General features: G+C 44.4%; 1 protein-coding gene across 2 annotated transcripts in view; it reads right to left on the bottom strand.

Annotated features, from left to right (window-relative positions):
• Positions 1 to 697: 697 nt before the first annotated feature.
• Positions 698 to 19,983, bottom strand: part of WNT6 (Wnt family member 6) — a 329,006-nt gene continuing 309,720 nt past the window's right edge. For both annotated transcript variants that reach the window (XM_069616855.1, XM_069616856.1), the window contains exon 4: positions 698 to 5,140. In XM_069616855.1, the coding sequence (XP_069472956.1) occupies positions 4,679 to 5,140 (462 nt within the window). In that variant the 3' untranslated portion in view covers positions 698 to 4,678. The remainder of the gene's footprint in view (positions 5,141 to 19,983) is intronic.

Genomic DNA, 19,983 nt, shown 5'->3' with positions numbered 1-19,983 from the left:
TTGCAATGCATGGGTGGTTGGATAAGGGCATGTAATGGGCAGAGGGGATAGGGAAAAAAATAAAAGGGAGTGAGGCTTGGGGAGGAACCCTGCCCCCAAATAAAAATAATAATACATTTGGCAAAAACTAAATGGGGCGGAATGAACATAGAACCGCCGGGCACACCTTTTGAAAGCAAAATGAATTAATTGATGTGTTAGCTTCAAACCATGTGAAGGAAGATTTTGTATTGTTTAAATATATGTATTAGTATAAAAAAAGACCAGCACACATAACGATATTTGTGTCCAAGTTCAACTGCAAAGAAATATAGCTTTGCAGTGAGTGCATGTTTGGTCGCAGCATTTTGTTCGGCATGGGCTCATTGCAACAACAGCCAAGCTGGGAAGACGGGGTCATGATCAGACCCTCGCACCACTCCCTCATTCATTCAGTGCTTGTGTCCCCACTCTCTGCATCACCTTAGCAGATTTTAATGTTCAGGTGCTTTGGTAGAAGGGTCTAGAATCTTTTATTGATGATTTTGTAGGGGAAAAAAAAGAAGAGAAGTGGTAGATTTACTTGATCTTGACCTGCTTTCTACAGGTTAACACATTGCTGAGGGTGATTTCTGAAATAAACATTAGGCTTACCTTCAGGTGTGAAATCCTTAAACATCCCATTCTTACTCCCAAATATGAAGCAGAACTCTCAGGGTGAATTGCCAGGGCAACAGCATTTATATTCTCAAAAGTACAAACACTCCTTTTAATGACAAAATATTTTACAGGTAGAAATTCTACAACCTGTCTGAAAATCATTATTATCCCAAAGCATCTTTTTAAATTTCTTTATTGACATAAATTGCAGTCATTTTCAAAGGCCTGATGAAGGCCCTGAAAGTTAACCTCAAAGGCCGAAACATGTCAACGTGATAGTCCTTGATAAGAAGCCGAGTGATGCAACTCCCTGTTGGATTTTCTTTTCAGGATTTGATCAGATCGATGGTGTGTTGGGTTTCTTCAATATATAGGACATGCTGTGTCAAAAACAAATTAAGAGTGTTTATGGGGATAATGCTTTTTCTGAGAGAGTTTCTAGGAAAGTGTTTAATATATAGTTGTGTAAACCTTGAAGTTTGCTTACCATTAGTAAGATACACTTTCTAGGTATTTTGAGATTTAAATGATATTTTCACTACTAATTCACCCACCATGTTTTTCAGTCATGGGAATGCTTAGGAGTGAGAATGTGACATGCTAGGAGCTAACGGCAAGTCTCAGTAGCATATGAGGAATGTTGTTGAAGATAACGTATATGGCCCAGGGGCACCAGTAGTCAGGCTTGTTAATGATGATTTGTTTGTGAAATTGTGGGACCATCACCAGGTCACTTTGGTTGAGAAACCTACTCCATTCTCCTGCAGGGGAAATGTGTTTGATGCACCATCAGAGTTCATGAGCTTGAAAGCAACCTGAGACTTCAACTCTTGCTTTCCTAATCCTCCCTGGATTTGGACAGAATGTGGCAGGCACCTGTCTTGGAAAGTGTGACTGACACGTGGCCTGTATTTATTTCAAGGATTTACATCAATCTATCACCCATGCCATTGGACTAGGTTATCCATGTTACCTGCACCACCTCTTCCCTCTCCTTCCATAAATCCCATTCGGTCACACACATGTGCATATCACGGTTAGCAAGTGAAGGCCTGTCTTTCATCTTAATTTATTAAACTTGCCAAAGGTCCATGAAGTGGGGTTTGCTTCTCGTGTAGTGCCAACTGTGCCATTGAACAAAATCCGGTTCTAACCCCATATATCCTTGAGCCAACTTGAAAGCTTGTCCTGTCCCCTTTGTCTTATCTAGTACATCTCACTCCTGATGTGTGACTGAAGCTCTGTCAGTGGAGGTGAACAGCTGTCATTACATTAATCTTCCACTCTGGGATAAAATGCATGATACAAGATGCAACCCTGTCTCTCTTCCTCCTCTCCAGTCATCTATTATTGTAGGAAGTGAAGATGCGTATTTAGGTCTTACCTCCAGGAAGATACTTGTAATAGTGGTGGATGCCTACCTTTGTTCGTCCACTCTGGTCCAGCATTTGTGCATGGAAGTCACTAATGGGCATGTGTTCCTCATCTGCAGCAGACACACTGGAGTTGAAGGCTTCATGCCCCCCCCCCCCTATGCTCCAACCAAGTATTCCCACTGAGGTCTCCTCCTACCCCGCCCTCCCCCCACTAAGGTCACCTCCTACCCTATTTCCATCCTCTCACCCTTTCTGTTCCTCTGTAGGTGAACACATGCTATATCAATGCCCCACCTCCATCTCAACCCATTTCACTGCTCTGGTTCTTCAGCTAGTCCATCACTCTGGAGGTGAAGGCCAGAGATGGTTGCTGATTTCTTTCTCAGCCCATGTCACTGGGCATGAAGGCCTGTCTCTTTTCTCATCACTGGTGGGAAAATGACCCCACCCCCCGTCCAAACATTGCACTGGTAGGAGAATGTGCTGACTTACTGTCTGTGGGTTTACACATGTACTTCAGGTGTAGAAATGTGTATTGTCTTGGCTCCAGCTCAATACACGTCATTGGTGATGGGCACATGGCACCGCACTGGAAGTAAATACTTGCCCATTTCCAATATCTACCACAACATCTTTGATTGGAAGCAAAGATGTGTTTTCTATCCCATTGATACCTCAATATATATGTCACTGGAGGAGAAGATCAACTGTTCCACACCTCTAGAACAACACCTACATATTAGCTCATCCCCACACCAACAAACATCAGTAGAGGTGAAGGGATGTCTGTGTTCCTCATCTCTGCCCAACCCACATCACTGGAGGTGAAGGGATGTCTGTGTTCCTCATCTCTGACCAACCCACATGACTGGAGGTGAAGGGATGTCTGTGTTCCTCATCTCGGACCAACCAACATCACTGGAGGTGAAGGGATGTCGGTGTTCCTCATTTCTGACCAAACCACATCACTAAAGGTGAAGAGATGTCTGTTCCTCATCTCTGACCAACCTACATCACTGAAGGTGAGGGGATGTCTGTGTTCCTCATCAATGGACCAACCCACATCACTGAAGGTGAAGGGATGTCTGTGTTCCTCATCAATGGACCAACCCACATCACTGAAGGTGAAGGGATGTCTGTGTTCCTCATCAATGGACCAACCCACATCACTGAAGGTGAAGAGTTGTCTGTGTTTCTCATCCCTGGACCAACCCATATCAGTGGAGGTGAATGGCTGTCTGAGAGTGTAGGGTTGTCTGTGTTTCTCATCTCTAGGCCAATGCACATCACAGGAGGTGAAGTAGTGGCTGTGTTCCTCATCCCTGGACCAACCTACATCACTGGGATGAAGTACTATCTGTATTCTCATCTCTGGACCAAATCGCATCACTGGATGTGAATGACTGGCTCTTCACCTCTGGACCAAGTCGCATCAGTGGTCTTGAACAGCTGTCTGCGTTTCTGATCTCTGGACCATCCCACATCATTTCAGGTGAAAGGCTACCTATATTACTCGTCTCTTGGCCAACCCATATTACTGGAGATGAACGGCAGTCGGTGTAACTTGTGGTTGGATCAAACAGCCTTACTGGTGGTGAATGGCTGTTTCAATCCCTGATCTCTGGACTAACACACATTACATTTCTGGCCCAATAAATATGACTTGAGGGAAAGACCCAACGCTGTTCCTAATCTTGGACCGTATACTTCACCGGCAGTGAAAATCAGTAACTGTTATTAAGTCCCCAACCAATGAAAATCACCTCAAATACAGTGTTTCTCCAAACCTGTGTCACTCTTCATCGGGGTTAACTCAATGTAGCTGGACTGCAAGTGAAACCAGGCCCCCATTCATCATTTTTGATCCAGCCCAAGTCGCTGAAGACGGGCCTATGGCCCTCATGGCAGCCCACCCCCCTGTTATTACCGATAAAGACATGATTGTGATCCTTATCTCCAGGCAAACCTATACCATCAGGGCTCATAGTGAGTCCCACCTCATCGATCTCAGTAACTGGTGATGAGTGGCGACGCCCTGCCCCAACACCTTACACAGCAGCAACACATGTGAAGAGAAGGCGGTCCTCCACCCTTGTCTACACCCACTCTCCCAGCATGACTTTTTGAGACTAGGGGCCTTTGTTCACATGGAGTGTTAATTCATCTTAACAGTGTCCAGCTCTTTTACTGCCCTCGGCATGTCCCAAAGAACGCCATCCAGAGTTGAACATCTTCCATGCTTGATCTTTGTCCTGAAAACCCAACGCAGGTCCCCGGAAGAGCTAGGTGTGCCCCTACCCCCTGCGCCCCATAATTGTGATGCATGTTACTGCGAAGTGAATTTCTTTCCCCTGCTTCCTCAGTCCGTCCTCACGTTTCCCCCACACCATCCATTGGCAATTCACCTGGAGGTCAAGGCCTGTTCTTCTCTTTGCTTCATATCCTCAGCAAAAGTCCCTTGAAGAAACCTTTACAACACATCCCTGGACTGGCCCCTTCCATGTAGAGGTTCTGATACAAGTGCTGGGCGGTAGCTCTGGGCATAATACAGTACACCAGCGGGGCATGGGTGCTGGGCAGCCCATCCACACCAGAGTTCCCTGGCATGGGGGCATCACAGTGGATAGCCAAGTGTCTCCCTTGTCCATCAGGAGTCCCCCACTTTACAAACACACACTGACCTCCTTCCTGGTGATGCACTTTTTGCATTGCACCACACAGCACCAGTGGAATCGACACAGGCAGTTCTCTTCGAGCACCACCGTATCCTCCCTGTAGCCGCGGCCACAGCAGAGCAAGTCACAGCCGCCCATGTCCATGGCTGTGCTGTTGCACACCCTGCCCCTCGTGCCGGGGGCCCCAGTCTTCCGGTTGGCGGAGCAGAAGTCTGGGGAATCCGCTGAGTAGATGAGGTCCCGCTTGTCGGGCGGTTTGATGTTGTGGCCCACAGGCACCACCGACTTGCCGTCGTTGCCCGCCATGACCTTGAAGGCCCCGTTGAACCGCTCCAGCAGCCGGTCGCCAACCTCCCGGAAGTGGGGCATCTTCTTCCAGCAGGTGCGCAGGGTGCAGGACCCCGAGAGCCCGTGGCACTTGCACTCCGTCCGCATGTGGTTCTTTACGGCCTGCGGTCAGACAGGGCAGGGTGGGGAGAGAGAAAGAAGGAGAGGGGGAAAAAAAGACAACGAGATCAGCTGGGAGATAAAAACAGATGCTTCACAGAAAGAATTCATAGGTGTCCCCTGCAGGCTGGGTCCAGCATTCCAGGAATGTTTCCCTACACGCAGCCGTGCCCTGAAATCCGGGCCTTGCTGCTAATTAATTCATGATTAATGTACGGATCCTGTCTGCATCAGGTCTTTAATTAAAATACCTGTGCGATCAAGGATAGGACAGGACAGGTCCCCTTAACCAATCAAAGATTCTTATCTGGGTTGCTCCTGTACTCAAGAGTTATTGCTATGCGCGCGCCTGTGTGTGTGTGTGTGTGTGTGTGTGTGTCCCTGCCCATTCGTGTTTATACACGTTTGTGGGTTTTAATAAGGATAAAGTAAAAAGGCAGTTATGTTTTTCTAACGTATAAACTAACGGCCCGATTCATGGAATTGTTTGCACGGTTCAGAGTGGCTTTGCACTGCTAAAAAGTAGACACAAACCCTGATTCATGGAACTGTGCACAGTCATTTTTGCAGTACAAAATGACTGTGCACTGACTTTGCACTGCAAAAATACACTTTGCACAGTTCCATGAATCAAGGTGTGTGTCGGTAGTGCAAAGTCACTTTTCAACAGTGCAAAATCACTTTGAACCGTGCAAAGAATTTCATGAACCGGGTCCTAAGTGTGTGTGACGTTATTTTGTATAGAAGAGAAAGCAGCTCCATATAAGAGATGCACTGCAAGTATGAAGATTTAAAGGAGAGCAATACAATAGTGTAGGAACAATGTCACAAATACAGAATCTGGAGGACAAGTTGTTTGTTGTTGAATATATATATATATATATATATATATATATATATATATATATATATATATATATATATATATATATATATATATATATATATATATATATATTATGTCCTTGTAGGATATATTGAATCTAGTCTGCTGACACGTGTTTCGACCCACACCGAGTCTTTCTCAAGGCAAGACTATACATTAAACAAACACAAAGCAAAAGGCATCAAACATAACAGCAGAACATTTTTCAAAAATATATTTTTCAAAGGATCAAAAAAGGTGTGTGTGTGTATATATATATATATATATATATATATATATATATATATATATATATATATTTGTGGTTAGTCAAACCAATTCAAAAGAGGAACAAGAGTTCAGTATTTGGGCATTGGTTAAAGGAAGGGGAACAGGGGTAAGGGCCCAGACAGGGAAGGAGAGACACAACCAAAATTAAACTTATGAATACACTTTGCACAGTTCCATGAATCAAGGTGTGTGTTGGTAGTGCAAAGTCACTTTTCAACAGTGAAAAATCACTTTGAACCGTGCAAAGAATTTCATGAATCGGGCCCTAAGTGTGTGTGACGTTATTTTGTATTTGTGTATGGCTTGAGTTTGAAAAATGCATTTTTCTGAGACCAACGGTAGAAGGGGGAGTCTGTAGAGCTGCTGAAACCATTGTAAAATGGCAGCATTTAATTCACAGGTATTTAGTCAGGTTGGAGGGAGGCAATTTAATTGGGCAGGATATTACGCTGGAATATCAACAGATAGAAGGCAACAGATAGAAGACCAATGGGAGTTCGAGTCCAGCCGAAAACCTGACCTTTTTTTACGTTTTCGAAATATACATAATTTTCAGCAGCAAGCCGTTATGGCTTAATAAAACTTGAAGATAACATTATTCTAATTCGGTCTTCAGTAAAACAAGGGGCTCGAGATAAAGGACTTGCTGTGCAGTGGACCTGGCTGACAACATGTAATGGGGGCGATATAAAATCGTGGGCTACAAAGAATTAGGAGTGCGGGGAATCACAGGGGAGGAAGGGATTTCAAGTAGTGCATCAGTAGCACCATAGAGGAAAGTAATCGACAGTGCCATAACACGAACAAGCATTGGCAATGCCAACAGTTTGGGCCTTTCTCTAGGCAATGGAAAGGCTCTTGCCAGGCAATGCCGCAGTGGTATTGACTGGCTTTTGATGGTAGCAGGTGAAAAATGATGCAAGCACCTGGCCATCTAACAGCAGTGCCTGGCAAATGCATAATACTTATACACAAGCCAAAACGATTTGCTTTGCCAATGCTTGCTTTGTGAAGGACACCCATAGTGCTTATAAATCGAGGGGCTGAACACAGACTTGGTTAAGACATTTTGGTAAGGCTTGACGGAAGTGAGCACAAAGAATTTCCATGAGGAGGTGTTTTGGGCGGGCAGGGGCAGGAACTGGGTGGGAATGGCCATAGGGATTAAGCATGGCCATGGGCAGTCAATGGGTGGGTAAATAGCCAAACAACACCTACAAGCTCTGTGTCCTTCCTCATATGGCATTTCCCCCTAGCTGTATTCTGATACGTTAGTTTTGGTTCATTGGTGGCACTAAAGCACCACCTAATAGCCCAAACTAAAAAGGACCCCCTGCGTAACGTGATGGTGGGGCAACTTAGACTCCCTTCACCACAAGGCATGCAAAGGCCTTGAAGAACAGCATCTTGTGCCCTCTCACTCCTTAACAACGGGGGACCTGTTATAGAATGCCTGCAGTGGTGTCTTCTGCACCCCATGGGGTGGCCAGGATTAGTGAGTGGTTGTTAAAATGTTAAGATGAAGTGGCTGGTGGACTGCGGTGTACTGGTGAAGGGAAGTGCCACAGGAGACAGAAAGGTTCTTGGGAGACAAGTATAAGCCTGGGGTCATTGATATTGACACAACCCACCCGATCTCAAATTGCTGCAGGTCCGAGTTACTGCCTCCAGTGTCCCCTTCAAACATGCATACAGTTTAGGGTAAACCAGATTTTCCAAACCAAAACGTGGGCAGTTTAGCAACATTATTAAAAGGACATCAAAGGCAGAGGTCTAAAATATGCAGGTTAGAATGGCTAAACCGGCAGAATGATAGGCACCACAGTTGTCCTCTTTTCAGTAATGTGCTCAGTAATCTTGAGTTTATTTCTGTATCATTGTAGGGTTATGGAGAATAGAGCGGGTGCATTTTAAATAGTTCTATCCCTTTGAGGGAGAGATGGAGTGCGCCCTGGTGGGTGTCACTGGCTGCACATTAATCACGCCTTCCCCTCCCCCTCCTTCTCCATCACACCGTTTCCTGTGTGCTAATCTGCCCCATTACTTATCCACACCGGCTTTCCTCTCGTATTTGTGTTTGTGTGTGTGTGTCTCTAACAGCCTTTCCTCCACTGGAGGCCTTCCCTGCAGCTGGAAACAGACCTGCACTCACCTTATATCAGAGAAGTGCTCTGATAAGGATCTGCTTGAAACTTGTTTTCTTTCTTAAACAGGGGCATTTGACTTTTTGGGAGAAGCTTGTTGGGGCAGGTGGCGGGCGGGGGGGGTGTGAATATAGGGGGGGGGTCCACAGGATGAAAAACCAGGACAGTCCCCCAAATACTGGTACATCTGGTCATCTTAATATATTTAGATGTTTTAAAAAAACACTCAAATTCACCAGTTTACCAGTTTTACAAACACATTCACATTAGACTGAAGAGTATATATAGGCTTATTAAGCAATCTGTAAGGAGGATTTCCCTTGGTATTTATGTTAAATGTTAAATGTTAAAGGTATTTGTACTGCACACCGTCACCAACAGAGTTTGACACCAGGCGCTCTGGCGGATCCGTGTATTTTACGCAATACAGCCCTCCTCCCAAAAAAAACCCACCCGCAGCCCCACCCCAATCTATCCATACATTTTTGACAGAGAAAATGATCAGCGTGGGTTTGAATAGACAGTGATCGTCACCTCACTTTGACATGTACCAATAGAGCAATCTAAGCGTAAACACATAGTGGGCAGGTCCATACGAACAACTGGTCATTTCAAAGATACCCAATCTGTGTCCTTCTCACAGAAACGTGGATGCTGATTGGATGGATAGCCTTTCTCTAAGAGCCAATTGCAACCCTGTTTACCAGCCGCTTGGGGACAGCGCTTGAAAAATGAAAACCCCAGGAGTCACACTTCCCGCCCATCCCCCCCACCAATGTGCTTGTGTATATAGAGGTGAGGGTGTGGACTTGTTAAAGTGTATCAGATAAATTCCACGTCCTTAGCCACTCCCCAGTTCTGATGCTCCATAAACTCATCCTCTTCCCCCTTCTTATACACCTGTCCATCAAATGAGGGGTATGAAAATGCAGGAAAAGGGGATGTGGGATGGGAAGCATGGGCAAAAGAAGGGGAGTGGGAGAATTCATCCCCACAATACAGGTCTTACTAGTTCATGAAAGCAATGCATACCATGGGAAAGAGAGACATTTCAGCTAATTTATTCATTTCTTCAAATACAATTTTCTGAAGAAACAACACAACACACTGAAAATAAGTGAATGAATACATGTGGCGCTGCATGTTTGGTTGATAGGCACATCCTTTTCCTCACCGATAGATATTTGCTGTACCTAATTCAATGACATCCTCTAACATATTTGCCTACTTTTTACTGCAGTTTTGCACCCAAAATTACATTTTGAATCTCAGCAACACTTCTTCCGACCTGTTGAAATGCCATTTGTGGTTAGTCAGGAGCCTTGCTCTATTTAGAAATAAAAGGCATGCTAGGAAGGGTTATAAAAAGAAAGATCTTGTGTGAATAGATTGTTACTGGGTGTTGAGTTTGCCTTTTACAAGTGCGTTTAAGATTATTTTGCCCACAGTGTCAGGTGATGGGCGTTTCAAAATCATATTTGTTCAAATAATTTCAAGAAAAAGATAGTGTGGCCAAATTGGGACAAGTTGATATCCTTCACTCCTTTATTGACACCTGTTCAAATTTATCAGCCACAATCAGATGGGACAGACTATATTTATTATATAGTAATGTCTCTTTTGGCAGTGACAATAGAATCCCAGTACAAAATGGCAGCCCCGTGTAGGCCTCAGATGCCCAGTGTCTACCATCTGGGGATGTTTAATGTAGCTTTCACGACTGTGGTGGCGGGCAGTCACAGCCAATAACATTCCACCAGCCCTATCTACGGTTGGCACAAATTAAGAAAGGGCGTAAGCTAGGCTGTGGACCATTAACGGCCATGTCCGCCCCCGCTGGGATTTGCACACCAGGATTTATCCCCGGGTGCACACGTTTTATTTTCTTCCCTCGGGAGATTGGCTGTGTGTGGAGGGAAGAAAAGAAAAAAGAAAGAAGAATAAGACTGAGCCCCTTTTCCATGTCTATGGCGGAGGCCAGGAGGAGTGCCGGGACCGGAGCACACAGCTAATGATTCATCTCAGAAGAGACTCGCCTATAAACATCACATTGTGCATCTCTCAGATGAAGCAACGAGTGAGGAAAAGCAGAAAGTACTCTGCCTGAACAAGAGAGAGGTATTCCAGTATTATTGTGCACTGGACTTCCCAATAAGGATCTGAAACAGCTGAAACGAGTGCAGAACTGTCCAGCCAGACTTATTCTCAGTCTCAAATTCTCAGTCTACTTTACACGCAACCTGAACGCTCTTCACTGGCTGCCGACGGTGTTCCTTCATGGCTTGGTCCAGAAATGCTTGAGCGATAGGGCCTCCGGCTTTTTAGGTTTCAGATTTTGGAATGACTTCAGCGCTATGCTAAGGAGGCACTAGAACTATACTAGTGATTAATGGGACCATCGGGCGAGCAACCCCACTCAACTCTACGCGTAACGACCACACCTGGGGATTACTCATGGAGGTAGCGCTTGATCTGATGACCTCTGCGGCAAATAGAAACACCTGCAATGTCAGTATCCGATGAGGGACAATTCAAAGGCACGTATCATCAAGTGAGCAAAGTCTTTAAGCACTGTCAGCAGATGTAGCTCTTACAGCCTTCAGCCATGCTCATTTCGCCCCTCAGTTTGAAGGGGTGACCGGCTGAGCCAGTGCTGCTGGGAAGTCAACTTTTGATAGGTCGGAGGAGCAGCATTTAAAGCAGCAGGTGCATGAATCCACTGGACTGTCTTGATATCACACCTTCGTTGCAGAGCAGACCCACAACCATTGGCATAGGGACTTCACACCAAGCACTTTTAATTGGGGCCGCTAGAGGGGAGGCCTCAGACATCCTGGCACCCTCAATTTCAGCCGAGTGATTTCAAGCTACCATTTCTGACTCGAGAGACACCTCTCTCAAAGCTAATGGTTCAATTGCACCTGCAAAGCTGGTCATTACATTAATTCCTGTCAAATTAAGGGAATTTAAAACCGCCATTTTTGCATTAAAAAAAACTGTTTAAAAGGTCATGTCTTAATTGATGCCGTACATCTTCTAAAAAAGTAATGCAGCAACGAGAATGGCTAATAGTAATATGTTATATATAATTAATAAGGCACAGGCTAATAGTAACATGTTCCTAACTTGGGATGATTTGCAGAAAATTGTAGTGCATTAGCTCTGCTACGATAACAAATATTTGTATCTGTGACGTGCTGAGAAATCTGGTTGGTGGTCACATGTGTGTGTGTTTTAGCATTGCATGGTTTGTGTGTACGTGTTTTTTCCTCTTCCATATGTTACTGTTTGTGCTGTGTGTGTTGTGTGCATATCTAACCAGTACTCATTGCTGGCCATATGTGTTTATGTGTTTGAGTACACATTCTCTAAATTACTTGCCATGGATATTTGTAATTATGGCCGACACGCGATGCACCTTTTGGCCTGATACAGTAATCTTTGACTTGGCCACTGGAATCGGTTGAACTTATTTCTTTGTTCCCATTGGCATGAGGCCTAAGGGTAAACTAACAGCACCCCTGCATGCCCTCTGTGCTCTTGCATTGAGGGAAACTGCACTGCCAATTCTCAAGGCGCAATCGTAGGTGACCTATGAGGGTGGGCTTGGTTTTGATGACCCTAATTCATTGTGCATTGCAACTTGTGAGTTACTGTCCCAGGTGTAACCCCTGTTCCGTGACATGCTCTTCTCTATCATTGCACTGAAGATTGCCTAAAAGCATTCGCCCAGAGACGAGCAACAAGCCGAGGGAGACTTTTGCCATTGGGTATTTCCTCAATCCATGTCTCGTAAATCTCAGGATTTCCCTCATGCAGTCTGCAATCTGGTACCACCCCGGGGGAAGTGCACTAACAGAAGAGGACACTTAAGCATCAAGATGAGTAAGCACTGTGGGGTCTTTTGCTGTATACTGCGGAAACAACAGGTGCCCACATATGCTACGTTTCACTATAAAGGAGCGGCGACACCTGATTTCTTTTAGACAGAAATGTTGATACTTTTTCATGGATTATTCATTTCCGTTTCTTTTCCTCCTCCTAAAGTATCAATAATCTCAATGCAAGACAGTGGGCACATTCAATTTTCTTAGTTTCTGTCTCACAACCTTCCTGTTGGCTTGCCATGTATAGCAAGGGCAATGCCTAGTAGTTGTTGTGTGGTTGTAAACACTAACATTTCCTTTCAGTTTATTTTGCTGTTGCAAGGTCTTCAAAGACATACTGTTCATAGACGAGCCTTCCATCACTCTTGAGCAGTTCAAGAGTAAGAGAAGAAGGGGCATTTGCCAAGTAAGCCACAGCCGAAGAAGCTAGTGAAAGTCCATGTCTCAGGGGACAGTCACAAGAATGACATGAGCTCCATAATCATCTTTTGACACCAGCCTTCTTCAATAGGCACATTGCTTGTGTGGCCCTGGCCTCACAAGAGCAAAGGTTTTCTTCCCAGGTGACCAAAACTAAGAATAATACAGGTTAATGATTCGAACTATGCCTCAGCTGTGGGATGCATTGAGAAACATTGGCTTTATTGAGCCCTGACTACTCCTGAGTCTCTGTACCTAAGTCTGATTTAATTTGTTGGGACATTTAAGATGAGTTCATAAACCCAACAACAAGGATGAGTTTATCAATGACTCTAACTCTCATTCTGTTCTGATCCTCCTCGATCTCTCCTCTGCTTTTGACACTGCTAACCGCTCCATCCTCAACAATCGTCTCCATGATACCCCTGGCATCATGGACAGGGCACTGGCATGATTTACCTCTTTCCTTTTTAACAGACCCTCCCAAGTTCAAATGGGTCCTTTTATCTCCTCCACCTCACTCTCTACCTATGGCATCCCTCAGGGTTCTATCCTATCGCCATGGGTTTTCAACATCTACATGGCTCCTCTGGCCCACCTGCTCTCCACCTACTCTCCTCACTTCCAGTGTTACACAAATGACACACCACTCTCTTTCTGGCTGCCTTCCCTTATCTCCCCCTCCTCCTCCTCTTACTGCCTTGAATCTGACTGCCTGACTGCTATTCAGGCATGGTGTTCTGCAATGATCTCTGCCTCAATGCCAGCAAGACAGAGATCCTTCTTATTGGGACGCCTAATCCTAGTATACCCCTCACTCTCTGGCCAGACTCCTTGAGTCCCCTCCCCTGACCCAATTCAGAGGCAAAGAACCTCGGGATCATCTTTGACTCCTCTCTCTCCTTCTCTCCACACATCACAGACCTTGCCAAGAAGTACAATTTGCAACTTCATCTCCTCAGGGGTATTCTACCTTTCCTCCTCTTCCCCCAGAAGCTCAACGTCTCCAGAGCCCTGGTTGTCTCTAGGCTTCACTACTGCAACATCTTCTTCCTTTGCCTCCGGAAGATAGCACAGGGACAACGGGCTGGTCTTGAAAGCAAGACCACGCAGAGCAACAGAGGTTCGAATCCTTGATCTGCACTTAGAAACCAAACTCAGGTATGGTATTAGGTGCATTATAAAAAAACAATTAAATAAAAATAAATTAAAAAAATCCTTTGTTCCTCTGGCTCCACCTCTCTGCAGGTCAAACGTTTCTCCAAGCAAAGAGTGGGAGGTAGATCCCTCTCTTTTTCTAGCACCTCCCTCAGGAACAACCTCCCGCCACCCTCAGACTTGAGCCGGATTTTCTTTCGTTTAGGAAACTTCTCAAGACCGTCCTTTCTCCTCGTCCTTCCCCCTCCCCCCTCCCATGCTAACCTCTCCACCTGCCACTGCGACTGGGGCCTGGTCCTTTCAGAGACATACAGGGACAGACCACCCCCCCTACCAGTCCCTGCCAGATTCCTGTGCCAGCACCTGCCCTCGGGTGACCTTTCTCAGACTATCCCAACCCAGTCCTCCTTTCCACTGCACTTTTCCTCCCCTCCCCCCTCTTTCCCCTGGCACTTGCCACCCTGGCCTGAATAGCACTTACCCGCCATCACCCTTGGTGCTCCCACACTCTTGTACTTCTCCCTCTACCTCCCTCCCCCTTGCACTTATCACCTTGTCCCGCACTTGCTCAGTAGGGTTGTCACAAGGCCAATATAACAGTTTCTTGGTTCTTGTTTTTTTCTTTTGATTTCCCATATCCCCCACCCCCATCTTGTCTTGTGGCGCCTGGAAACACTTGTGTATAGGCACCTTACAATTGTCCAATAAACAAATAAATATATGAATGTAAAAGTTGACCCGGGAAACACACCCATGCTATCACAAAACATGACATTTCCACTTGAACATCATCTGAACCCTACATCTGGGGCATTGATCCTGCTTTCCCATCCGCCTATCTTCTCACCAATCATTTTCCTCTGCAGATTAAGGTGTAAGGTGCATTCTGCCCCCAGGCAGGGGCACAATTGGCCAAACTTTAGTCAGGCACTATGTGATGCGATTTGATGCAGTAAAAAGCCTTGCAACTGAGCATAACAAAACATGTTTTAGTTGCTTAGTGATTTTGTCAAAATTCTGTTCAGCGCTGGCCCTAACTAGAGGGTCTACATGGTTCAAAAGTGCAAGAGGTGGGAAGTGAAACAGAAATTATACAATGTTTTCAGGACAGGATCATTAGATTAGGATATACAGGTAATAGCAGGGGAGGTGGAGAACCTGGATTAGGTGTGGGGCAACAGGTATGTTTTTAGGCTTTTTTGGAAAGTGATGCTGGAGAGTGCAGTGCAGATGTGAAGGGGTAAGGTGTTGCATGCGCTGGGTGCCCACTCGGTAAATGCTTGCTTTTGTGTGCTTGTAAGTGGAATGTGTAGAAGATGCTGAGTAGATTGTCTGGTGTTTGTGTGGGTGATGGGTTTCAGTTTGTAGTGAAAAGAAGATAGGGTTTTGAGGTTGATGAATTTTAATACAATGCGGAATCCATTGAAGGCAATTCTCTGGGGTAGGACCAGGTTACAGGGTCTAAACTAGTGTTCTTCATTTCATTATCAGTGTTTGTGCAGGCTGTCACAAAACTACAGATTCACTGCAATGCCAACTAATCAGTGGCAAGCTTGCAAAATTAAACTGTCTTGGTGTTTTTAGAAAAAAGAAATCATTGGTTTTGATCTGAGCACGGCCATTTTTAAGAAGTAAGGACTTTATGAGAAACCACATGTTGTATATTGTTTTATTGTACTAACATTGTAAACTGGCTCATTTTTCATTTGTAGTGGTCACTTTCTATATATATATTAGTCATAATAAGAATGTAAACACTTGTCTTACTGAGCAAAGCACATTATCAAAACCTAGACTAATGACATACATTATTTTCCTTTGGCAGGTTATCATTCCAATATGGCCAGTCTAGTACACTCCTCTTGTACTCTTTTACAATGCCCCTTTATGGAAGGGGAAATTGGACCAATAGGGCTCCCTGTTGACATTGCATCACATCAAAACACAGTTTGGGAACATGAGAATATCCATAGATCTTTATTTCTGACAAATACATTTGTAATTAAAAGGGTTGTATGCTTGAATCACTAACTACACAAAGGAAATTGTACTTGGTGTTCATATTATTTTTTTTACAAGGCTCTCCCTGAAATGAATGTGTTTGTAACCATGAACCATGTACTCGCATTTGGAGAAACTCAAGATTTGGATGTGAGGATAAAATATATGAAACATTAGGGGCCGCTGTGAATAATTTGTCACTGTGATATTTGGCCACTTTCATAGTTTGCCACTCTGATAGTTGGACATTTTGATAGTTTGCCATTTCGATAGATTGTCACTCTGATAGACTGCCACTGTGATATTTTGCCAGTGAAAAATGTTGCCACTTTGTTAGTTTGCCACTTTGATAATTTACCACTGAGATGTTTGGCCACTTTGATACTTTGCCATTTCGAGATTTTGCTTGCCACTTTCATAATTTGCCCCTGTGAACTGTTGCTATCTTGTGAGTCTGCAACTGATATTTTACCACTTTGATAGTTTTCTAATGTCATATTTGCAACTTTTAAAATGTGATACTTTGATACTTGCCAATTTTATAATTTACCACTATAATATTTTTCTCTTTGATAGTTTCCCCCTATGATACTTGCGTCTTTGATATTTCACCACTGTGATATTTCAGCACTTTGATAATTTACCACTGTAATATTTCCCGCTTCGACAGTTTGCCACTGTGCTATTTCCCACTTTGATATTTTGCAAATAAGAAATTTGTCACTTACCAAGTTGCTTCTTGGATAACTTGCCACTGGAATATTGTGCAACTAAGATATATTACCAGTTGTTACTTTAACACTGGTATACTTCCAACTTTGATTCTTTGACACTGCTATATTTGGCCACTGGGATACTTTGCCATTTTGATACTTTTCCACTGTGATTTTGTGCAACTAAGATAATCTACCATTTGTTAATTTACTAATGCAATATGTCCAAATTTGATATTTTACCACTGGGATATTTGGCCTCTGGGATAATTTGCCACTTTGAAAATGTGCCACTCAGCAGATTCTTCTCTCTGACAATTCTCCACTTTGATCACTTTGATAGCTATTCCACTTGGATCCCCCTGACTCCACCACTCACTCCCTTGACTCTCCTATTGTCCTAGAATAACTCTTTGATAAATGCTCCCTGACACTTGCACTGCAATATTGATCCACCTTTGACAAGCCAAAGCGTCACATGGATTGCCACAACTGGTGAACTAAACCTTACCATACCCACCATTGCATTTCATTTCATTTATTTGTAACACGCTTAAATTCGCTAGGGAGGAAAACCAAACAGGGACTGCACCTATGTGCAGATGTTCTAATTGGGAAGAAAAGCATGAAGCCGCATATTAGATAATTAAAGAAAAAGGTTAAGCTTCTTCCAGAATACAGAAAGAGAGTCAGGTTTCTGGATGTAGTGAATTCCAAGCATGGGGAGCCAATACATAAAAATGCGTGCCGCCACAGTGAACAAAGTGAGATGAGGGTACTACCAGCAGTTTGTGAGCTGAGAGGGTATGCTGAGTGGTAAGGACCAATCTTGGAGACAATGTAGCTGGGGGCCAGGCCGTGGAGACACTTAAAGACAAGGCAAAGGATCTTAAAAAGGATCCTCTGTTGTACTGGTACCAAAGGAGTAATCTACGCTGGGGAGACACAGAGGCAGATTTAGAATGATTAAGAAGGAATCTAATGGCTGTATTTTGTGCAACATGCAGGCGATCGATTTTACTTGACGGAATCCCAGCGAGGATAGCGCTGCAATAGTCAAGTTTAGATTTTATCAAAGCTCCAACGAGCGCTGAACGATCTTCCTCAGCAATAAATGGAAGAATAGTACGCAAGAGTCCGAGTTGATAGTATATCGACTTTAGAGTCTCGTTGACCTGCAAGTTACAATTCAGATTAGACTGCCAAATGCAGCAAAGATGTTTTACTTTAGGTGAACAAGCAATAGGCAACTCAAATAACAAAGGGCTGATTTGGTTCTGCCGGAAGGTGTTTAGAACCAAGTTAGATTACTTCTGTTTCACTGGGACTGAGTTGCAATTTGTTTTCAAACATCCAATGTTTAATAGCTTCAGCACAGTCTAAAATCTGTTTAAATGGAATCTGAGGATTCATTAATCCTGACATATATATGTGTTTAATCAGCATAAGAGTGGGAACGTAGGCCACATTTTGAAAAGATACTCTACAACGGTTGGATGCAAATGTTAAAAATCAACGGTGAAAGGGAAGAGCCCTGTGGTACATCACAGGGAACAGAAAGAGAGTTCGAGTGATAGGCTCCCATTTTTACCTGTTGGGTCTGATCGGATAGAAAAGATTTGAACAATTCTAGAACATCTTCCTACACCCGGGCAACTTCGTTCAATCTAGATAAAAGCATGTCAAAGTCGACTGTGTCAAATGCCGCCGATAGGTCAAGCATGACCCGCAGACTAAGATCAACTTCATCTGGTGATGTTAAGTTGTCATCGAAGACAGCAAGAAGAGCTGTCTCCGTACCATGACGGTGCCTAAGCCTGATTGAAACACATCAAGGAGAAGGTGGTCTTCCATACATTTTTGAAGTTGAAGGGTGGCAGCTTTTTCAAGGACTTTTGCAGCCATAACAGGCCTGCAATTGAGCAATAGTTCATAGGTAGATTGTGAGCTAGTGAAGATTCCTTAATTGAGGGGGTCAAGAAGGTTCTTTTAATCTCCATAGGAACTGTGCCTTGAGAGAAAGAGGAGTTTAAAAAACAGGCAATGAATTCACTTTATTCGTCAGCATGACGCTTTGCCAAGCAGGCCGGGATGGGATCATAGTTATGGTTCGTAGGATTCAAATTTGTCATTAATACATATATTTCCTCAGATGTGACAGGGGTGAAATTAAAGAGTGTAGGAGGAGGGAGTGTATGGGAGTCAGTGTCGGGCAGTGAAGAGTAAAAAGTAGAAAGTTGTAGATCGATGTTTGCTCGAATGGTGTTACCTTTGTATGTAAAAGAAATCCTGAAAACCGTTGGTTAGGGGATCACTAGGGAGTGCGGACATCAATGTCCATGGAAATAACAAGATCCCGACCTAGTTCACAATATGTTGTGCTCTGCCGCTCAATCTATGCCCCAGAATGGTCAAAGCCATTCGGTTCTGCAGACTAAGCCCCCTGATCAAACATATAGAAAGCATAGCCCCGGTGGTGGGCTACAGGAGGCGGGGTCCTATTGAAGGATTATGACCGCCTTGAGGCCTGGCCTACAGTAGTTGTGAGGTGTGGCATCCACTGTTGGGCATCTTCAGGTGAGGGAACAGCACCTAATGAGGGACCGGTCAGAACTAGAGCATGGGAGGTTGCCGCTGATCAAACTCCCAGCATTGTGAAGGTCTCCCATCAGCGATTGATCAACAGGTGACTGCCAGAGTCCTGTGTCACTGGTACAGGGGGATATCGCCTGAAGTTAAGATGGTGGCTGGTGCGGCTACAGTGATGATGCAAGTGGGCTGCACTCCAATGGGGCCTCCTGAAAATGTAAAAAGGGCTGTGGGTGTGGTGGTGTGTGGGTGGCCCCCTTCCTGATGGGACCACCCAGAAGACTGAAAAGAGCCACAGGATGCGACAGTGACTCAGACGAGCCCCAATTAGTGCATGGGGGCACCCATAGACAATTATGAAGGTGCAGGCCACGTGCAGCATTATAGGTGGTCTCATGTGGTGGAAGGGGCCACCCAGAAGCAAGAAGATGTGGGGCCAGGCATTAGACATCAACAGGGGACAAGCCCCAGCCTGCAAGCAGCTGCCAGAGGCATCCAAGTAGGTACCAATATGGGGTGATGCACTGCAACAGTCAGCCCCAGTGTGCAACAATGTTTATAGCATAATATGTATGTTTGTATATAGTATGTCCCTGTTTTTCTTTATGTATATTAATGTGTATATATAAATAATGACTGTAAGTAGTGTAAATGTTAGGTAGGGGATAATAAAGTGGGGAATTATACAGAGAGAATGTTATGTAGGTTAAAAGTTAAGAAGGTGTAGGACTTTAAGCATATAATGGGGGTAGAAGGGCGTACCCTGGTGTGAGGTAGC

Source organism: Ambystoma mexicanum, chromosome 9 (genome assembly GCF_040938575.1).
Source record: "Ambystoma mexicanum isolate Mex_15411 chromosome 9, UKY_AmexF1_1, whole genome shotgun sequence".
NCBI classification, from domain to species: domain Eukaryota; kingdom Metazoa; phylum Chordata; class Amphibia; order Caudata; family Ambystomatidae; genus Ambystoma; species Ambystoma mexicanum.
The sequence above is the reverse complement of the archived record's forward strand: the minus strand, read 5'-3'. Positions and strand labels throughout refer to the sequence as shown.